We start from the raw sequence: 23,961 nt of genomic DNA, 5'->3' as shown, positions 1-23,961 counted from the left end.
AAAAATCTCAACAAACTAAATGAAATGATTTTTTTAATGTTTAGAGAGATATTAAAAATTAAAAATAATTTGTTTTCTCTTAGTAATCCATAAGTTTTACTATAATGGCCTATGAGAGCAAATGCTTATACGAAACAACATAACCTGTATGGTATAAAATACAGAAAAACACTAAATCAAACAGAATAATACAAATAAACAATTACGGTCTATCTAAACAAGGGTATTTCGATACACAATGTATTGAACTATGAACAACTCATGAGTCTTAGAAAAGAAGTGTATTTTCTGAAATTTTTATTATAAAATTTTGAAAATCTTACCAACCTGATTTTTGGGGATGATTTTTGAAGGAAATTTACTTTGCGGTGGACAGGATTTCTCAGAGTATATTCAACGAAAAAAAAACTAAATATTTCTTGTTAGCTGATGACTTCAACTCGTACTCAAATGATAATTTTTTTATCTTGATCACAAGATTATCTTAGAAGACAAAACGTGGTGTAAAATGCACCGCAAATAGTATTTTTTTATAGTATAAAATTCCCTCAAAAATCCAAGTTTCATTTTCAAAATATTGTACCGTTCAGTAAGTACAAGTTTAACTCAGCAGCTAAGAGGAAATATATGTTTTTTTTTTATTTAAGATGAATATAATCTAAGATTCTAAGAAATCTTGTCCACCGCAAAGTATTTTCTTTTTTTCAAAAAGGTCTTCGAAAATCAGGCCACAATGGCTAAATTTTTAAGTTTTTTAAATGAAAATTTCAGAAAATACAGTTTAAATGCTGTAATTTTTATATGCTTTAGAATATGAATTAAAAAAAATTATTATGTTGAAAGTAAAAATTAGAGAAAATATGCTATTTTCCAGTCTTTTTTACCCACGTAACCCCTTAATGTTAGATGTTCTACATTGAATGATAGGCAAAAATTAATTGGGGTAAATCTTCGTCGAAAATGTTCAATTCAAACGAAAGATTTAGAATAATAATATTTACTTCACTGAATGAACGGAAATGTTTATTTTATGCCCAACGCACAATAACTTTTGTTTATTAAACATGTTTTTGACATTTCAATGAGAGTGAATGAGATCTAGATCTAGTCATTTCGCTCATTCTCATAGAAAATTTTGAAAACATGTTTACAAACAAAAGTTATTTTGTGCTGGGCATTACCCTGAAGTATTCATCCGAAATCGGTGTAAATATTACCCTTTTTAGGTGTATTAGGGGTTAAAGTTACCCTTTTCATTTTAATTTTACCATTAAAAAGGTGTAAAATTAACATTAAAAAATGTTGATATATTTTTACACCTGAAAAGTGTTAAAATTATGAGGAAAAAAAGTTAATCGCACCCCGTTTTTTCTCAGAGTTTAAATAGGCTTCTAGGGTGTTTTCACCAGTTATCCACTTTCCGCCACTTTAACAAAAATAGATAATTTTTCATAATAAATAATATGAAAAGTTAGAATTTTAATTCCATTTTGTCTGAGATTTTTGACTATGTTCAATGTCAAATTAATGAATTAGTTCGTGCTTTATAAATTCAGTAATTTTTGAGAAAGACATTTTATTGAACTGATGACTTTTTGAAAAATAAAGTTAAACCAAAAGTCAATTATTATTATAATAATATAAAATTAATTAACATTATATTAATATTAATATAATAATAAATTAATAAAGTCCACTTTCTGTAAATATGGCGAAAAGGGATTTATTTATCTTCAAGAACCTTAAAAATCTCAAATAAATTACATTATCAATTTCCTTTATAAAACGCACTGCTTGTAATAAAGTTTTAATATTTTATAAAAGGAATAGCATTCGTTGTGAATCAAAAAAGGTAGTTCTACACTGAGAGAAATCGGAAAAAGTTAAAATAACATTCCGGAAATGTTAATTTTACCCTGCATAATTGATCCAAAATCGGTGTAAATATTAACCTTTTTAAGTGTATTGTGGGTTAAAGTTACCCTTTTCTATGTGATTTTAACCTTAAAAAGGTGTAAAATGAACATTAATAAATGTTGATATATTTTTACACCTAAAAAGTGTTAAAGTTCTGAGGAAAAAAAGTTAATCGCACCCGCGTTTTTTTCTCAGTGTAGAAAAGAACGATATCCAAAGAAATTGATGCCCTTGAATATTTTCCCTTTAATTCTAAACGGTGTCAGAAATATATTTATTTTTTTAAGTATTATGTTTTTTTTTTGTTCCTATTTTTTTCATTCTACTTTCAAACGAAAAATCTGCAACAAATTCTACAACAAAATCAACAATGTTTTTTTTCTCAATTATTAACCATTTTGACTCACCATCTAGACATAAAAGCGTTGAGTAGCATTGGAAAGATGGGGTTAAAAATTTGTTATAAGTCACTGCGAAACACTGATTCTGGGAAATTCTGGGGGTAGAAATTGGCTTGTAATGAGCTCTTACTCACCTTCTCGTTGAGCCACTGGGAATGTGGACGAGATTTTGCAATACGCTTCTTGAGTTCCACATCTTGAATCAAAGCCTTCTCTTGCGTATCCACCAAAAGCATTCGGCCCGGCTTTAGACGAGACTTCAGCACGACATCTTCAGGTGCAACATCATATACACCAACTTCTGATGCCATAATAAGGAGATTATCCTTAGTGACGTAGAAGCGTGATGGACGAAGACCGTTACGATCGAGAATGGCACCAATGTATCGTCCATCAGTGAATGAGATGAGTGCTGGACCATCCCAAGGTTCCATCACACAAGCTGACCATTGGTAGAAATCCCTCTTCTCCTGCGGCATAGTTCTGTCATTTTGCCAGGCTTCGGGTACCATGGTCATAACTGCCTCGGGAAGATCACGATTGCTGGCCATTGTGAGAAATTCTAGCACACAGTCGCATGATCCCGAGTCCGAAAGATTGGGTTCCACCACCGGAAAAAGTGTCTTGAGCTCGTCTCCAAACACCTCACTCTTCATTACACCTTCACGTGCCTTCATGAAATTCACATTACCACGCAGCGTATTGATTTCTCCATTGTGAGCAATCATTCGCAACGGATGAGCTCTCTCCCATGAAGGAAAAGTATTGGTGCTGAAGCGTGTGTGCACCAGTGCCAGGTAGCAGTAGAAATCGGGATTCTTCAGGTCCAAATAGTACTGCCACAGTTGGTCAGACGTGAAGAGACCCTTGTACACAATTGTCTTAAGTGACAGTGAACAAATGTAGAAGCGACGTCCGGGCTTGGACAATTCGTGCGTGGCACGTTTTCGCAGCACAAACACTTGCCGCCTGAGCTCCTCTTCAGTCAGCGTAGACGTCTCGGACGCCGTTACAAACACCTGACGTGAGAGTGGCTCACTCTTTCGCGCCACGGCACCAATTGCCTCACTGGCCACAGGAACCGTGCGCCAGCCCAGAACACTCAAACCAATCGTCTCACTCAAGATGTTAAACTCCTTCTCCACTTCGGCATGAGTATTTCTGTCCAAGTAGAGAATTCCAGTTGCATACTTCCCAAATTCCGGCAGGATCACACCTTCGGATGCCCTAATTGATAGAAGCATAAGAAGCATTGGATAATATTTTTTCGACATTTTGATTCAGATTTGAGAGACTCTACTGTAATTGCATATGTTCGTAGGCAACCTAAAGGTAAACTTCAACAAATATTTTTTTTAGAAATATAGTTTATAACTATAGAGTGTGTCAGATTTCGGCCAGCTTCTAATTTCGGCCACTTTGAGTGTAATTTCGGTCATGGAAATAAATTAATTAAAATTATGTATGTAATCTTCAAATAGTCAATGAGTTCATTTTGCTTTTAAATATTTATTCATTTTAGGATGTATTAACACAAAGACAGTTAAATTTTAGGTATAATTTGAATTTAAATTTCGCTCAGTGTGGAACCTTACAAAAACTGTAACAGATCGATTGTGTTTCTAGCAGTCTTACGATTTGTGGTGAAGTGCAGAAGGTTTTCCTTCGGTGTTTTTCATGAAAATTGATTGTTTTTATTAAAGATTGTTTCTGTTTATATTAACAGTAAATCAATCTTTAAATTTTGTGTGAAATTTCCCAGCTGGATCCTGTATTTCGCGTAAAAAAGTATATACTTTGTGAGTGCCTCTCCGGTGAGGTAGTGTTGCCTATTCCGGCAACATCTTTTGCTTTCCTAAATTTCTTATTCATTTTATGTTTTTTTTTCAATTTCTGAGTTCTACAATGTCTAGAGAAATAAACCATCGCTTCTATGAAAAAGATTATGTGGAAAAGGCATTTGAAGAATTCAGGAAGGGTAAATTGCTACGGGAATCTGCGCGTAAATTTGAGATGCTGCTCTTCAGGTCTTCAGGACAAATTACACGCAAAATCTCAGGGCTTGTGGGTCGTATAAACGTATTAAACCAAATATTAAACTCGTTCCGTATGACCTTTTGAAATTTTCTATCTATTGCTTCACAAAAGGTAGTCACAAACAAGGTGGCCAGTATTTCACTCAAAGTGTCCGGAATACTACCCAAAGCAATGTCCAGATTTTTATTAATTTTTCAATATTTAAGGAAGTGATTTAAATAAAAATATGGTCTAAAGGGGGGTGAATGCGTAACGTATACCCTCTTCCCCCCAATTCCGATGTTCACCTCCAAGAGGGCGAGATGCCTGTTAGGCCCCGGCACACCCAGATGCGTGACGGAAGATTGGGTAACCAACCCCAGTGGGATGTCACAAATCTGGGGCAGACGAACAAGGGATCTGGTCCTTCTAGAGAGGGTTGGGCGAGGGGCTGACAACCTTTCCCCGTAAAAGCAAGATTGTACAGAAAGACAGAAGGAACCTCGGATACGGAGCGAGCCAACGACGACGACCCAGCAAAAGAAAAACGGACAACGATTTAAAAGTCTTCACATGGAACGTACGCACTCTGTACAGAGTTCGAGCTGCTCAGCAGCTAGCCGATGTCCTGTCCAAATACAAGGCTGATATAACGGCTCTTCAAGAGCTTAGATGGACAGGAGAGGGCGTCCTGGAAAAAGGGAGTTATAATATTTATTCTAGCTGCCACCCTCGACATCATGTGCTCGGAACAGGCTTCCTTGACAGCTGAAAGATAAAGCCTGCTGTCATCGGTTTCGCCTCGATAAGTGAAAGACTATGTACTCTACGCGTGCGAGGTATGTTTCAAAACATAACCCTCATAAACGTTCACGCCTTGTTTGATGAACTTCTCAACGGACAGCTCAACAATGGGTTGGAGGTCCCAACAACTCAAGGTGTTGATACTATACTAGAGCCACCTAGTATAGACGAGGTTGAAATAGCAATCCGTCGGCTTAAACACAACAGAGCGTCAGGAGTAGACGGAATTTCAGCAGAGCTGTACCAACATGGGGGCGCCCAACTACACCGAGTTGTTCATCAACTAGTGCTCCGTGTATGGGAAGAATAGGTAATGCCAGACGAATGGAAAATTGGCATTATCTGTCCTATACATAAGAAAGGAGATATCACAAACTGTAGCCACTATAGGGGTATTACGTTGTTGAGTACCGCCTATAAGATATTCTCCTCTATTCTGCTTGGTCGAATAGCCCCATTCGCTCAGACCATTATTGGACTATCCCAATGTGGTTTCACTCCAGGCAAATCAACAACAGACCAGATCTTTTCCCTTCAGCTGTCTATGGAGAAGATGAGAGAGCATGACCAAGCACTTCTCCATCTCTTCATCGATTTCAAAGCAGCCTACGATAGCATAGGCAGGGTAAAACTGTACGAAGCCATGGGAGAATTCGGCATCTCGAACAAACTGATTAGACTGGCTAGGATGACCATAACCGATGTGAGGAGCAAAGTAAAGGCGAACGGATCACTGTCACGAGAATTTTGCATGAACAACGGACTCAGACAGGGCGACGGACTATCGTGCGTCCTCTTTAACCTGGCACTGGAGAAAGCGATCCGTGACTCCGGCGTGAGCATGAGGGGGGTCATACTCAATAAGTCCACGCAGTTCCTAGCCTCCAAGCCTACGCTGACGATATTGACATTATGGGGTGCAATCCCAGAGCTGTATATCCAGATTGAACATGCGGCACGAAATCTGGGGCTACAGATAAATGAAGGCAAAACGAAGTACATGGTGGCCTCGTCAGCAGCAACTCCCCAACATCTACGGAGAGCAACGGTCAAACAGGGCTCCCGATGGGGGACTACAACTTTGAAGTTGTCAACTCCTTCGTGTAACTTGGGTCAACAATCACAGCCGACAACAACATCTCAACATAAGTCCGCGCACGGCTGCTGAAAGCCAACAGAGCCTATTTCAGTCTATCAAGAGTTTTCCGGTCCAAAAACTTAAGCATAAAGACTAAGCTACTGCTGTATAGGGCTATGATCCTGCCAGTCCTCACATATTCGTCTGAGACGTGGGTCCTCAGCAAACAGAATTGCGAAATCTTAGCCGCGTTTGAGAGGAGGATCCTACGACGGATTTTTGGCCCCATATGTGAGGAGGGACGATTCCGAAGTCTATGCAACCGTGAGGTGTATGAGCGCTACCGAGAGCGCTTTTTCGGTCCTGACTATGAGAAGGTCCTTTAAAGGACCAATCGACTTATGTGAATAGTAGGGTAAGTGTGCCAAATTTCGGCATAGTTGCATGCAATCGCCAAAGTCTCAAGTTTGAAATGTAATATTTTTTAAACAAATTGATTTTTTCATTCCTTCTTCTTAAGGAGTATTGCTTGGAACCTTGTATACAGTTTATCGTCATTATTTACTCTAAAATCATTCTTAATACATTTTAAAATGAATAAAAATGTAAACATAGCTTTGGTGCCCTATTTCGGCCACCTTCATTCTCATAGTTCCTTGCTCTTCGGGAATTCTTCCAATATTGAATATTCAGATATCTGTTACATAGAGCAATTTTTCCAATTTACTTTTCATCTTCTTGTGGATTTCATAAAAGCCACCATTTGTGATCTGTCTAGATCTAAAATGCTATAGTCTACCCAACATTGACCTTACTTTTTAAGAGCTCTTGAAACTCTCAATATTTAGATATTTCTTAGAATATTCTTGTATAATATTCTTTAAAAAGAACAATCTTGCTCTGTAAATATTTGAACGAATTTGCATAACAGTAGCGTCTTATTGTAAAGTCTTCCATATGGCTTATTTCACGAAAAACAAAAATGCTACTTCAACTGTTCTCCCTCCTTGGAGTATCAAGTTATTGCATTATGACGAATGTTTATTGGAGATGAAATGATATTTATACAGGCAAAATTCCTTTGCTATCACCGAGTTTCTTGTAAAAATTGCTTATTAATCTAAATATATACTGATCTCATATTTCAGTAATATAAACAATAAATTCTTCTGCATAATTCGTTTTGTATCACTTTATAATCAATTTTAAAATAAAAAATAATATCGAATTTCACTAAAATAAGTAACATTTTGTTGAACTGGGAAACTCAAAGACGAGCAAAGAAAAAAATTTGATGATATTTTATTGTCGACAAAGTCACTGACCTACGCAATTCTTTGATTATACCTCAGAGAGAAAAAATTGTCTGACTCGTCTTAAATTTACCAAATATATAACAAAAAAATTGATATTTGAATCATTTGAGGAAGAAAATAAAGAGACAAGAAAAATTTCCAGGCTCTCTTTTATCAATTTCTTCAAATTTCGTTCATCCTCTCCAAAAAAAATTATCACTTAGAGTTTTACGACAAAATTTACAGACTTTTTGCTAATGGAATTTTCTTTTTTCATTGCTTTATTATTTTGGATTATTCTGCTTTCTGCTATCAGGTATACAGCATGATCTAAAGGCATGGACAATAAACTGGGACAAACTTTATCACCCTTCTAAACCCTCGTCATGCCAATTTTCCACAATCTAAAAATAACACCATAACTGCTATTTGACCCCACTTAGAGATCATCTTAGTAATTCTCTTCTCACAAGTTGATTCTCACTTCCAATGCGCAATTTGTTCATCAACCATTCCATTAGTCGTCTGTTCTTCCGTCCTCTTCCGCGGAACAACACACAAATATAACTAAGAAATTTTAGAAGTTACAAAAAAAGGCAACATGTAAAACCTCGAAAAATTATTTAGTGTTTCGCCACAAATAAACCATCACTCGATCTTCACGTGCAACACAAATGATCTTCTGTGTCATTGCGTTTTTCAGGCATTTAGTGAGTATAGATTAGGAAATTCCGTCGTATATTTCTCATTCAAAAAAAAAAGAAATAATAATTTCGTTCGGCACAAATCAATTTTTTGTTAACTTTGAAATAAAATTAAAAAAAAAGAACATAGGCAGTCCAATGTTCACCACAAAATTTGTGTCAATTTCAGCAACGAAGAACAGTCTTCTGTGCATTTTCTTCGTGTGGGCTCAATTACTACGACGTTGGAATTAAATTACCAGTCTATTTATAGAAACAGTATAAATTTTATTGAATGAAAAAAAAATTAAAATATTCATTCATTCGCAGAATGTTATTCTTTATCAAATTTTATCTATCCCTAAGCGACGGTCAATTTATTGGTAAAGTGATAAAAAAATACGCAAGGCGCGTAAAGATTCCTTATCAAAAAACAGACACAAACTCCACTTATTTTACAAATTACAATTTTCTTTCTATACTCAATACTCTCCAGAAAAAAAAATCAAGAATGAAGTGGAAAGAGTGTGAATCTCTATCATTCACTTATTCAAGTGCTCTTCAACAGTAAAACATCTTGATCAGTTATTAAGATTCAATTCGTTTCCTGACTGATACTCGTTTCTCCAAAAAAAAAATCTCCAGACACGGAAAAATTGCACCTTGACCCCAATAATTCAATGTCGCAGCAGGTACTTTTCCGTGGCAATTCACACGTCTCATTTTTCCATACCAAAAAAAAAGTATTTTATTGGGGATAAAGAGGTAAATAATTCGCAGATTGCTCGATGAAGTGGTATATCATATCGGGCTGTATTGAAAATTAATAACCCATTTTGAAGTAATCGGGAATGTTTATTAATTGCTACAAAGGTATTAAAACTTATGTTTACAAAATCAAAATCTTCAAAAAAAACTTTTAATTTTTTTGCCTTTAGGGCAGAATCACATTGACAGTAAAATGCTCACCGTATTTCGTTAATTTACGCATTTTCATTGTAATTCTTACGCAAATTCTCAATTACCGTATTACCTTATCTCATACTCGGTAGCACTAGGTGAAAATAATATAAGAAAATTCAAGAAGTAAAACAAAAATGCGATAAACGGTGAGCAAGAAAACTGTACAATTAATTTTTCTTACAGTTTTTTTGCTCACCGTTTATCGTATTTTCGTCTTATTTCTTTGATTTTCTTAGATTTATTTTCACCTAGGGCCACCGAGTATGAGATAAGGTAATACGGTAATGGAACATTTAGTTAAGTCAAGTCATATCATGTTCAATCATGTTTGTATGATTACCACTGAATTCTTATTTTTTGTACTCCCTAATAATTCCATTTCATATTTAAAATCTTGAAGACTCATTAAAGTTGAGAATAAATTAAAAGAAGTTGACACTTTTATTGCCTTCTGCACTTGGACAAGTTAAAAGGGAGAAATTCAGAGAACCCATAAATGAATCACAAGGAAATGGTGATCTCATTATTTTTACTATTGAATCACAAAGATCTTGAGCAGTGGCTCAAAAGTTATATAAGATGTAAAAACACAATTTTGGATAGAATAAAGTGGACATCGAGAGAAGCAAGAAGTCTTCTTTATTTCTCAACATTCTGATTTCCCCGCTCGGAAATCATAATTATTTGCGTAAGAATTGCAATGAAAATGCGTAAATTTACGAAATACGGTGAGACTACGGCGATCATTTCATTGTCAATGTGATTCTGCCCTTATCCTAATTTTAATAATTTTGAAATTTTTCAAGTAAAATAACTTGCTAAGCTTTTGCAATGAACTCTCAGAATTATTTTGAATTGAAACATAAGACATGAAGAAGTGTTCTATGAACCTGTCTAAAACTATCATCCAAGCAAAATTATCAGAATCATTAGAATTAATCTTATACTGAGAACGTTATTATTGTAATGAGACTACTAAAAATCTCAGAAATCTATTGCAATTATGTTACATATCCAGACGCAGAAACATGGGACAGTTCAGGGAGCTGAAGTACATTTTTTAAACTCTTTTTTCAAACGCTTATGAAATATATATATTCAAGTTCAATTAGTTTCTAGTCAGTATTATAGGCTATTTAAATTTAGACAACACGTTTTCCAATTAGTTTTTAGGGCACAATAGAATAATTTGAAAATCGAATCTAATTCTGATAATGAAAAATAACTCTAAAGTATAGGTCTTGTACTTCTTCGTGCTTTTCTTTTTACCTTTATCCATCTGAAAAACAATGAGAAAATCTTAAAATTCAGGATTAGATTCGTTTCCAATTAGCCTATTTTACTAACTGCCGTAATCAAGAAAATGAAGAGAAAAAATATTCTGGAAAGTTTCATTTTAATATAATTTTACAAAGTTGTTTACAGAACTCACACTACAAGTTCTATAAAATTAATGATACCTAACGGTTTTAAAACACTTGCTCATTAAAAATTTAATGCACTTCATATTGATTGTTGCTAATGAGCGGTCAAATGTGTGATTTGTGTCTTTGACTCACTTAATATTTAGAATATAATCTATTTATTAACAAAAAGGTAGACTTGACTCGCAAAAATTGGTTTAATTTAACTGATTTGCGAGCCAAGTCTACCTTTTATTCAATTAATAGATCAAATTTTAAATAATTAATCACAAATAATGTGAATCGCATTAGATTTTAATAAACAAGTTAGGTACCAGTGTAAGAGTTCATAAGGCTCAAAAACTACTTTGAGAACATGGAGTATTTATCCTATTTCTCTCAAAGCGGTAGGAACAAAATCGTGAAGGATAAAACTGAATTTTCCTGAAACTGCTCATGTACACAGAAAGCTGCCTTACATAAGACCGCTAATGTTGACATTGAATAAGATGCTTCATTGCTGATTAATTAACTTTATTCTTGATTAAAAATGAAAAACAGGAAGGTCTCAATTTGTCCATTTCACTGCTTGAACTCCATTGAAGAAGCAGTATGTATAATCTCTCAATTTTGAGTTATTATTTGGACATCCTGCTCCCTAATGACTTCTACACACTAGACAATGCTATTAAAGAAAACTTCCTATGCTTGTGCAAAAAAAAACATGTAGAGGCCATAAGGCTTCTACACACTAGGAACAATTTTTATAAAAAATGCTTTTTATAAAACGTCAAAATTTTTCAAAAAGGGATTTTTCTACGAAATCGCTTCCAATATGTAGAAGACATATTGTTGTCATTGGTCACATTTTGGTAGAATTTTGGAAATTTGAAGTCTCGCGTTTTTTTGACGCCACGCTGGAAGGAACGTTGAAAGCTCTAAAGCCAAACAGTTAGAGATAGAGACTTGGAACTGGGACCTTCGGGAGAATCCGTCCAGTCAACCAAGGGACCGATAATACAGTAAACTCTCACTAATTCGGCTTTTTTAAGTTCGGACTACTTTTTAATTCGGGCAGCAGTTAAATTTGAAAAAAATCATCTACATTTTTAAAGTTTTCTAATGAAGCAAATAGGGTAAATTAAGCTAATTCAAAACCTGTCCCAGATGGAAACTTTTCTCTATTCCAAGTGGAAACGTCATTATTTTCATGATAAATACAGTGCTAAATTATTATATTTATAAATTTTCTATACCACAGTTTAGTTATTTAGTCAATTTTACTGAAAATAAAGCGAAAATCAATTCATATTCACAAATTTTAAGTTATAAATTTCTCAGAAAAATTAAAAGTGTACCTTTTCATCATTGAATTTTTCATCTATCAACCAGTCTAATGAAAAACACAATTAGGCTGATTGTTCTTTATTCGTTTTTTCTTACATTTGTGTAATATTTTGGACAGAATTGTGTGAAATTAAGTGTTAATCTATTTTCTTAACGGTACGTGAAGTTTTCAAATGAAATAATAACCTATCTCGTGATCATAAAGGGTTTTTCTGAAGTGTCTACAAATGCTTCAATAGGAAACGCCGGAAATATGATTTCTTTGGAGAGATTTTCTTATTGTTTTAGATGGAAAAGGAGAAAACACCAAGAATAAAAACAAATCTTACATTCAAGCGCAACTCAACAGGGTTTTGGAAGCCTTTCGTTGCGGTTTCACTTACACTATTCGTCTCCATTTGGATTTATTTGTTTCCAATAGATTATTGAATTATTGAACATAATCTTATTTCAACACCTTATTTTAACTTATTTTAATGTAAAGTAATCTTAAACTCTTAAGGCCTCTACACATTGGGAACAGTTTTCATCAATAATTGAATTTTTGACAGAATTTTAACGTTTCTGCTTACAGCGCTGCAGGCAATTTCCTTCAAAAAAACAATTTTTGACAAGAATTGTTCCCAATGTGTAGACACCTTTAAGGCCTCTACACATTGGGAACAGTTTTCATCAAAAATTGCATTTTTGACAGAATTTTTGACGTTTTCACAGCAAAAATTGTCAGCACTGCTGACAATTTCCTTCAAAAATAAAATTTTTGACGAAAATTGCTTCCAATGTCTAGAGCCCTTTAGTTTGCAAAAATTCAAAACGATTTTTTTGGAAGTTGTCATACTCTGAAATACTTTGCCCAGAGAGCGAAAGACGGGGCTTTTCCTGAGTCATGCGTCCTCTCTGCAGACTCTTAATTTTCCTTGCTTTATAGTATTTGTACAGAAGACATATTTTGTCCTATTTTAAATTAAATAAATTGAATTGAATTTAAATTCATCCAATCTAATTATAAGAAATCTATTTTTCATTAACCAAAAAAGACCGACTTTAACTTATCATTTCTTATCACCCTAAATCCTTAAGACCTATCAATTATAGAAATGCTCTTCACACACGACGCTTCTGCGAGTCTAATCAGCCAAAATTACACACAGTAAACTTTTTATTACTCAGACTTTTCACGTCTCCCTCCCAACCAATTTTCCCATCTATACATTGACCGAATTTATCAGCAATATCCAACGTGCTCACCAAATGCAACACTCCCAATCATTGTCTGTCCCCGTGTTAATGTGAATGAAAATAAAAAAAAAGCGAAATAGCCGATCGCCATAAAACAAGGTCAGTAAACTTAATTAGTCACACTGTGATCCAAAGTGACTACACTGCCACAATCTATATATATACACACAAAAATATGTGCAAAAATTTTGTGGCTTATTTACAAGTCACTTTGAAGAATTTTATCAGTCGGCGACCGTTGATCTCTTTTTTGCGCATATTCACCATGAACCAGACACCGTGAAAGTAATTAAAAAAAAAAGAATCTGAGAATTCCCCAAGAGGAAGGGAGCCTGGGAATTGAGCAGCGTACGCAATTTTTCTGCACAACACATTTTAATTGTTGTTGCAGCCAATGCCAAGGTGAAATGGTGAAAGGAAGGTGGGTCAAGTTGGAGTAATGCCCAAAAATGCTACTGATTTTTGGCATGATACAAAATCATGCAATTTCACATAACAACGGCGAATTCTTAATAGTTTTTTTCCTTGATCTTCACCCCGTAAAAATCATAAGATTGTATCAATTTAACAATATTTCTTTAAAAAAAACTCTGAAAATTCACCAAGAGTAGATAGAAAAAAGGAAAAAAATATATATTATACTCACATTTCCTTAGCGTAGAGATCATGCGGAATGGACGCAAGAACGCCTGCTCCATCTCCAGTATCGTTGTCACATGCACATGCGCCTCGATGGATCATCCGTTCGGATAGAGTTTGGGCATCTCGCAAAATCTATCACAGAAAGATCCAATCTTTACGTTAAAAAAAACAATAAATTAATGGTAAATTGATATTGAATTACCTTATGCGATGATTTTCCATCAATGGACACAATAAAACCAACACCACATGCTTCATGTTCATTTTCCGGATCATAGAGTCCCTGCTTCAATGGTGCTTCCCATGCCATCAATTCCCGTCTATCAGCATCATTAAGTGGTGCCATTCCTCGCTTCACGAGCTCAATGAGAAAGTCAAATTGATGCTTTTATTTTCTCTTTTTTTTCACGGGATTTGTACAAGCTCAACAAGCACAGAAAAAATTACACAAAGAGTTGTGATATGTGGTAAGCTCTGATGTATAGAAAATTTAACGAGAATCCACTTTTTAGGAAGTTGTCTATAAAGACAAAAAAGAGAAGAAGATATCACAATAATTGTTTTGCAAAATATAAATAAATAATTTCCGAAGATATGTTAAGAAATTTTTAATAGGAGTTCAGTGCCAGTGTCACTTGGCGACAGAATTAAAAGAAAATGGGCAATGAAAATGATGATGATTATTCCTATAAATATACCCAATATATTTATTGTCTTATTCTATCACTTTCTGGGAAATGTTTAACGTCAAGATCACAGAAACTACGTTGAGCACTCTTCTGATTGCAACATCCTACTGAATTGAAAATTGATATTGCTGGAAGTTTGATTACAGAGATGATCAACAAATAACGATCATTTGCGATCAGCTGCCATTTTTTTCAAATAAAAAGAAATATATGACATATCCGATGTTTATTTAACTGTTTCTCTCTCTCTCTTCTCTATATTCAAAGTTGCTTTTGAGCTGAATGATGTTTTGCATTTTTGGACAGCAATAAAAACTTTGCGATCATTCTGAAACTGAATAAAATTATATGGATGTCAAAGTCCGCGAGACTCTATCGTCTATTCTACAATATTGCAACGTAGACATTTTTTTTTCTCTTAAACCATTTTTTTTTCTGAAGAAATAGGGTAAGTGTACCAAATTTCGGCCAGCTTGGAATTTCGGCCACATATTTTGTTCCTAAAATTTCCATGATTCTTTTGTTTTTGCATTTTCTAGAGATTATACCGATTATACAATGCAGAAAAATAACAAAAAAATCGTTTCGACGAGCAAGAGGATCTGAAAAAGGCATTGGAAGAATTCCGAAAGGGCAAGGATCTATGAGAATGTATGTGGCCGAAATAAGCCACCAAAGCTATATCTACATTTTTATTAATTTTAAAATGTATTGAGAATGATTTTAAAGAAAATAAAGACGATAAACTGTGTACAATGTTCCAAGTAACACTCCTTATAAAAAAGTAACAAAAAAAATCAATTTGTATTAAAAATATTACATTTCAAACTTGAGACTTTGGCGTTTGCATGCAACTATGCCGAAATTCGGCACACTTACCCTATAAGAAGTAAAAAAGATCAAGTGGAAATTTTTGCCGAAGCGCCAAATTGAAAAAAAAATCCTAATATATTTATTCATCTGAGAAGTGTGAAGAAAAACGTATAAAATCTTTACACCACGACTAAATTAGCGCAACCATTTTATTATAGAATAGTCACAACACGAGTTCTTCACGTGGTACGAAAATCTATTCCAAGGATTTTCTTACAATCATGTGTATTTTTTTTATCTCTCTCTAAAAAAAAAACCTCAAATTCACAAATTTTTCTCAAACACTACTAACTTTAAAAAAAAAGTGTTGAGTGTGACATCGAAAATGAATATGTGGAATATGATTATTTTTTATGCATAATTTTCTTATCAGAATTTTATCATTTTATAGTATTACAAAGCACTACCACCGCGTTCTATTTTAACTACACTCAATTCAACACAATTCTACTTATTTCATCATACACTTTGGCTTGAATGTTTACAAAAAGTATTGTGTTGATTTATCAAGCCATATGAGCTTTGCAAAAATATTGATGACACTCACAACCGTCATGGAAATGCGTTAACACTCTTTCCAATCACTTATCGCATATTAAATTTCATTATCAATCTCTATATTTATTATATACAAATTTCCTAGATATTGCGCATTTTTCTATAAACAATGTTAAAAGAGAAACAAAAAAAAAACATTGCTATCGTATTACATTTGATTGTATTAGAGGTAATTTTATTATCAAGTCGCAATAAAATGTGGTACATATTTAGATTTTCTAATCATTTCATAAAGTAGATCACATTTTATCACATTCAGCATTCCACACAGTTAAATTGGATTAAAATTCATAAATTTTCAGAAAATGAAAAGCTTAATGCTCAAATTAAAAAAAAAAAATTGGGAAAGACATTTTTAATTGAATAAATAAGTATTTAAATTTAGTAGTATTCTATTTAATGTAAGGTAAAGTGCCCTCGAGTCGATCAGTTCCTCGACTCGACCGGTGGTCAATATTTGAATGTTTGATGGTGAATTTCTATAAAATTGTCACTGATTCGTATTTATTTATTGAATAATTGACTGTATTAATGTTAGATCATACGCCAAATATTAGTGCAACTATAAATAAATTGAATAAATAACTCTACCGGTCGAATTGAAGGCACTTTACCTTACTATATTTAATTTTTAATCTCATAAGTTTTTAAATTGGTAATATTTATTCATATTAATTTAAATTTTATGTGTTTTGTAATAATTTATGCACCAATATAAATTGAATTTTAATTCATCCATAAACACAGAAAGTGTGGCGATGGAGAGTAAATTCTCATTGGAATGTTTGAACTCATGAATCAGTTCTATTTGTACCCATAATTATATCGCACTGTGGAAAATTTAGAGGCAAATTGAGAATTTGAGTGTTTTAAGATAAGGACAGTCTATAAATTATTTTATCTGTTCTTGGAATAATTATAAATTATTTTAAGAGCTTTTCAATAGCAGTAAGGAATAATGTAAAAGGAAGCTTGATACTTTTCCTTCTAAAATACTTATTTTTTCAGTTAAATTAAGAATTCAGTTAAATTCAGAAATTAGTCAGAATCAGTCAGAAATTGCTTAGTTTTTTGTTACTTTTTGCTCTATACCTTTTGTTACTTTTTACCCCAAGTGGCCATTTTTAATAAAAGGATTTCTAGAGAAAAGAACTTTTGTGAAATTCTAAAATAGATAGCGGATTCGTATTCATAAATCCAAATTATTTAGAAAATATACAAAAGTGCATCAATTTTGGAAAATAAGTAGGTAATAATTGTTATCTTCTGCAAGGAAAATATTTCAAAAATAGGGCTAAAAATTTCGATATTTTTTATTTTCTAAATTCCTTGTTCGAATTCTAAGAAACTTACGACATTGAAGAAGGTTTATATCGGCTATATATAGAAAAAAAATTGAGCCGCTATCTTTTTTACCTTGGAAGATATTGAATTTTTAGATTTGTGACTTTTTGCCCCAGTCTCCCCTACTAAATACACTTATTTTCGATTTGATATATTAATGTAAAAACAGCATTTTCTGCACATATTTTCCAAATTTCTACACAATTTATTCATATATTAATATTTAGAAACTTTGATTTAAACTATATTCTTATTTAAAACAAGAGCATGAGAAAAATTTTGTGAAGTATCAAAAAACACTTTAAAATTTTTACGAAAAGCATGTTTTTCAAAATCCTCTACATAATTAGAAGTACACTTAGCGAAATTTAATTAAGATGTGATAAAGTGGGTGGTGTGGGTCGTGTGTAGATCCGATCAAAGATGAAGTATATGGTGATATGCATATTTTGAAAACAACATTTTAATTTAATAACCATCACTAAAAAAATATATTTTGTAAAATTGTTCATAAATATTTGTGATTTTCTACTGGGGACGTACGAAATGTTTGTAAATCGTAAAACCCAACAAACAAGTTCGTAAAAGTTTGTACTTTTTCACAAACATTGTTCGTAACATGATCACTTGACAAACATTTTATGGTCTTTTACAAACATTTGTTCGTAGATTATTGTTTGTCTAGCAAAAATTTACGAACAAATTACAAAATTTTACGAATATTTTTTGTGTGTTTACGAATATTTACGAACAAATGTTTCTAAAAGTACAAAAAATGCTCGTCAAATAATTATTTTACTAACAATGTTTGTGAAAAAATACAAAGTTTTACGAATTACGAGCATTTCGTAAGTCCACAGTGGAAATTCACAAACATTTATGAACAATTTTACAATATTTTTTCTGTGCAAGTCTAGAACTTCATAAACAAAGTCTTAGGTTCTTGACACACTTAAGATTTAAGCCGAGAGACGGCTTAATAGAAAATGATATAAATGTGGTTTAACTATTATTTCTAATATAATTACGCTAAGCCATCTCTCGGCTAATCCTCAAGTCTGTCAAGGCCCTTACAATGCAATATGATTATTTACTAAGATAGTAATCTGAAAAGCAGTTAAGGGTTAAGTTATCTTCTATATGATGCGATCGAATGAATAAGATTAAAAAGAAACTACCACTAAGATCTATTCTATTTTTATAATAAATTCTCATCAATGAAGTGCAGAGAGGGAGAGAGAAAAAGACTCACCATAAAAATAAAACATCTTCCCAATGGTTATTTTATAAAAGAAAATTACTAAATCGTACAACCTTCAACTTCAGTCAATGAAGTGGTTCAGTTCACATAATTGCTACATAGAATCAGTCGCGCAACATCTTTACTATATATACAAATGACATTATGTACATAAAAATGTATTGGTATATAATACGACATGACGATGAAGGGAGTCGCGACGATTGAGCAATTCTGAGACTGGTATTCAACTTGAATTGCGTGCTAATGTAATGATAAATTCATGTCTAAATAATATTTTTTTTGAATAGAAAGAAATGCCTCAAAATACAATCTCAGAGGTCATTTTTCTTCTTCACACTTGATCTAAATTCTTCTATAGATTGTGTCAGCCGACAAATTACTCCCGGAAGCTACAATTGAGTAATCACTCCACTTTTCTGACGCATTCAAATCAAATTGATCTTTAAACAATCATTTACAAAAATTATGACTGATAATAATTTTTATCTCAATTTAACTTTTTGATTTCTTTTAAGATTTTTGAAAAAAAAATGCTCATAAGGCTCAAATGTGCAAGAATTTTTAAAGTTCTCTTATAAGAACAATATACGTCGTCATTACTCTTCCATAAATTCCATTTTTTTTATATCTTTCAATAGAATAATCTAAAAACACGAAATTGTGGTAAATTCTAATATCCATTCTATAGTATTTTTTTGCACGTGATTTTTTTTATCATTGCCATTCAATAAAAATTTTCGTGTGGTTTTTATGTCATTTATCCATTTAGATTACATAACAATATAAAATGAGTGAAATAGTAAAGTCTTGCGATTCTTCTATGAATGATTTCACAGCATGAAAGGTTATTTGGAGGGCACATCAACAATTTTACATAGGAGCACTGTATGTCAAAGAATATTTATTGGATGCACAAAAAAAACAACGCAATATTGCGCTTGTTCACTTAATACAAAATTTAACCCTCGCACATTGCAATTTTCTGCACTTTATAAATAACACTTTTGACGACAAGCATTTTTGATGAGAAAAAGCACACACAATTGAGAAATTATCCGTAATTAAAATGTATTTCAGGAAATATATTTTAGGTAGGAATATGCTTGTTGATACAAAATTGCTATAAATCTAATGTCTACAATAAATCACTACCTTTTCCACCTAAATATGAACTAGAATTGCGTGACTGAAAGAAAAATATTTCAAGAATTCACAGGATAATCCACAAGGAATTCTCGTCAATGGCACCCACCCTAAAATTTCAGCAAATTCCTTGAATTTATTGATATTAAATAATTTTCTCTTCTATTTACCCACAATCACTGAGAGAAATCCGAAAAAGTTAAAATAGCATTACGAAAATGTTAATTGTACCCTATTGATCCAAAATTGGTGTAAATATTACCCTTTTTAGGTGTACTGGAGGTTAAAGTTACAATTTTTCATGTTAATTTTACCCTTAAAAAGGTGTAAAATTAACATTAAAAACTGTTGATATATTTTTACACATAAAAAGTGTTAAAGTTATGAGAAAAAAAGTTAATCGCACCCTCTTTTTTTCTCAGTGATCCCACTCATCGAGACTCACTATGGAAGAATTTCTGGGGCCAATGGAATAAGCCAAAAAAAAATTATCACTAGAGGAAGAACCTTTGTGGATATTGACAGTACATTTCCAAAGTTTTATCTCTCCTCCAATTTCAGAAAATTTCCATTATTATTTCCCTATTTACTTCTCGTGCTATTTCAAGAGCTCTTGAAATTTCTTCTTAACCGAATGTTAATTTTTTCAGTTTTACAATTATTATAAAAAAATCGTGATTATTGCAGCAATACCAGTTTCAAGTCTAAAAGCAGTAATAATGGCGAAATTCCTATATCATGCGACAGACAAAATATTATTTTTATGTAATATTGTACCAAGAATAAGAAAAAAATGCCTTAATATTTTTGGTATAATACTGTAAATACTATGAATTCATTTATAATAAATCAGTTATGTTGATAGAAGGCTACCAAAAAAAACCAGCTCATTTGTAGTGTTCTTGGGAAATAACATTTTATTAAAATGCTCTTCCTCATTTTATTAAAACTGTAAGGCCCATATCGTGGTAATAAATCAAAAACAAGCATTTAGAATGTGTCTAATGAATAAAAAAATACTAGGAAAATTCCTTGATGATGTCGTGGCAATTCTGCATCATACATTACATCGTGTGCCAAAGAAACCCGATTAATTCCGACCAATTTCACGTGAATGTCTCTGACGCTGAGGAGTGTTTTATTTTTTTTAAACCCTGTTTCGTACATAAATTAATAATTAAACACAGATGTTAATGACATTCGAGAATCTGTAAATATTTGGCTGGTTGTTTTCCCATCAGAGTCTTTTTGGGTTCTTATCGTGAAAGACAGAGAGAAAGCATACTCATATTATACACAAAAGATGCAGCTAAAGTTTTCTTATTGCAATCTCATTTCCCATACAACACGCAATGGTCGAGAAATGCGTATGAGTGAGTGAGGAAAAAAGATTGTCTGGCAATTTAGAGAGCTATTTTAGTGATCTTCTAGGGCCCAAAATAGACCATCATCTTCCCGTTCCGCAGAATATCAACTTTAAGAAACCTCAAAGAGAAAATCATTAAAGACGTATTTCTAAGGAAGTTTCGAGGACAAAATCGTTTACAAAATCAATTGATTGCTTTTAAATGTTTACAAGAATGGCAAAAAAGTTATAGAAAGTTTATTTTTGAACTGCAAATTTTGCCGAGAACTTTGTTTTAGACTGGGAAAAAACCCCTATCAATATACTTTCAAATTGTTTGAGTATCAAAAAAAAGCACTCGCTGTAGATTCCAAAATTAAAAGTTGAGGAACTTTGGATGGAATTTTTCAGTGACTCGTCAATCATAATCTCTATCGCAAAATGTGACACATGGCCAGAGCGGAAGACTAGCGATAGAAAAAAGACAGAAATTCCCGAGAAAACGTGATGAATAAAATGGGACAGAGTATAAATAGAAAAGTCTGAGCTGGAATAATGTCTGCTTGGTAAATTAACGTTTTCTCGCAATAGAATAGGATCGAGAGTTACGAGAAATACTATTATTAATATCAACAACTGTATATGAATTTAGACTTAGCGCCATTTATAAACTCAGTCGCTCAGAGCAAGAGTGGGCTACAATTTAATAAGAAAAGGCATCCAAAATAGGCACCTTTTGCTCCGTGAGCAACTATTGAAATTCAAAAAATCACAATCTTATAACGAAATTTCTATAACCTTACAAAAAGTGAATAATATTTGTTGAAAAAATGAAGGTCTATAAAAGTACCATTTTTCCTTGAAAAGAGTTCAAAGTAATATTACTATTAAAACTCCCCAGAGAGGGCAGTAATTCTTCGATTTTGAGTTAATTTCGATTTTATACCCCCTAAGGGGTCATATTTGGTAGAACCAGAGAAAGGACATTTCCACTAGTTTAGACTACTCCATTGTTTAGTCCTGGAGGTTGGAATCAACGCTAAGACGGCGGTAGACGCATGGGGGGTGGGAAAGGTCAAGAATGAGATGAAATAAATTCAATTCAAAAAATTTTGGGAACCTGAAGTTTCGAGTTTCGAGTTTGTATGTTACCACAACTACAGATCAAACGGTTAGAGATATACGGGCCTAACTCTTTCGTCTCCTTTGAGACTCTGGGTACCCATGGAAAGAGATTTTTTTGACTATTTAGAATCGATAAAAATCCGATTTACAAACTATTAAGGATATCCAAATCTAGGATATTTTTTGCAGGATTCCAATTAACTCTTGAGCTAAGATATTTTTGGTTAACAATCGTGAATTTTCGATTTTCTGCTTCCTTGCAGATATTGTGACTTTTTTCATATTTCTAGACCTGAATAAGGAAAAACCTCTCGGGGCCAATAAGTATACACAGTAAAAAAAATTACAAGTATAATCGTTAGTTTGCTTTTTTACTACGATTATTCTTGTAAAGTTACTCAAATTATGTATTTGAGCGAAACGAGTAATCTGAAAATGTGTAATTTAAATTTTATGTCATCATAAACTGTGTAATTAATTAAATGATGAAATTTTGGACTTTTAAGTAATGTTCTGTTGCTAATGCGAAAATAGAGAGAATACTGTAACGGAAGTGTTTTTTTTTACGTCTCACGGTATCAAATTTCACTTTATTGTTATATATTACGTATTTTTTCACCGTACGGCGAAATTAACGAATAATTACACAGCTGTGTACATTAAGTTACAGATTTCGTGCAACATTACACAGTTTTCAGACTAAATGTGTATAAATTACATGAATGTGTACCAGTGCACACAATTACACGTTTAATGTAAAATTTACAGTGAAAATCATGATAAAGCAGCCAATTTTTTTTACTGTGTATGATAACTAACAATTACAAATTGCATAAATTAAAAAGAAATAAATCTTTCTTATATTTTCAAAAACCTTGTTCAAACTTTTTGGGTACGCTCGGCCCCAAAAATCTAAACGTCAAATGTAACGGTTCCCGAGGTTCTCGCCACTTGTTTTTTGATGTCAACCAACAAAATTCCAAGTTCGACATTTTTGCCAATATGGCCGATAATTTTGACATTTAGCAGCGCGGGAGATAGCTTTCAGGAAAGTTTTTCCTATTTTTCTTGTTTAAGTGATCAATATCGTAAAGAAGTCCTTTGATACGAAAAAATAGTTTACAAAATCGCTAATATTGACTTTGGGAAAATTTAAGTTCGTCTCATGAGCTTTCCAATTTCTCAAAAGGCGAAAAAAATTCTTTCTCTGCAAAAATATCATATTTGACCATTAAGAGTTACAATAAAGTGAGTTTTACTGAAATTCGTTCGCTTGATATGTTGTGGTCCGGGAAGAGTTAAGATCTAAGGCTTAGCCAAATAACTTAACTTCTCTAACTGGTTGTTGGTCAAGGTTCTTGGTAAAATTTTGATTTAAAATTAAATATTGAAAGTGAAGTGATTTTGAAACCTTCAGTACCCTTTAGAGCCTTTAGAGAAGAATCACATTGACAGTAAAATGCTCACCATATTTCATTAATTTACGCATTTTCATTGCGATTCTTACGCAAATTCTCGATTACCGTATTACCTTATCTCATACTCGGTGGCACTATGTGAAAATAATCCAAGAAAATTGAAGAAATAAAACGAAAATTCGATAAACGCTGAGCAAAAAACTGTACAAGAAATTAATCGTAGTTTTTTTGCTCACCGTTTATCGAATTTTCGTTTTATTTCTTTAATTTTCTTATATTATTTTCACCTAGTGCCACCGAGTATGAGATAAGGTAGTACGGTAATTGAGAATTTGCATAAGAATTGCAATGAAAATGCGTAAATTAACGAAATACGGTGAGGCTACGGCGAGCATTTTATTGTCAATGTGATTC

General features: G+C 32.9%; 1 protein-coding gene across 2 annotated transcripts in view; it reads right to left on the bottom strand.

Moving 5' to 3' along the window:
• LOC129801393 (uncharacterized) overlaps positions 1-23,961 on the bottom strand; it is a 46,688-nt gene that overhangs the window by 20,170 nt on the left and 2,557 nt on the right. The window contains exons 1-4 of one of the 2 annotated variants that reach the window (XM_055846358.1): positions 14,487-14,586; positions 13,991-14,308; positions 13,793-13,920; positions 2,453-3,545 (exon numbers count right to left, since the gene is read on the bottom strand). In XM_055846358.1, coding sequence (XP_055702333.1) covers positions 2,453-3,545; positions 13,793-13,920; positions 13,991-14,134 — 1,365 coding nt within the window. In that variant the 5' untranslated portion in view covers positions 14,135-14,308; positions 14,487-14,586. Of the gene's footprint in view, positions 1-2,452; positions 3,546-13,792; positions 13,921-13,990; positions 14,309-14,486; positions 14,587-23,961 lie in introns of those variants that run through there. The other variant, XM_055846360.1, reaches the window with a different exon arrangement.

This window comes from Phlebotomus papatasi, chromosome 2 (genome assembly GCF_024763615.1).
Source record: "Phlebotomus papatasi isolate M1 chromosome 2, Ppap_2.1, whole genome shotgun sequence".
NCBI classification, from domain to species: domain Eukaryota; kingdom Metazoa; phylum Arthropoda; class Insecta; order Diptera; family Psychodidae; genus Phlebotomus; species Phlebotomus papatasi.
The sequence above is the reverse complement of the archived record's forward strand: the minus strand, read 5'-3'. Positions and strand labels throughout refer to the sequence as shown.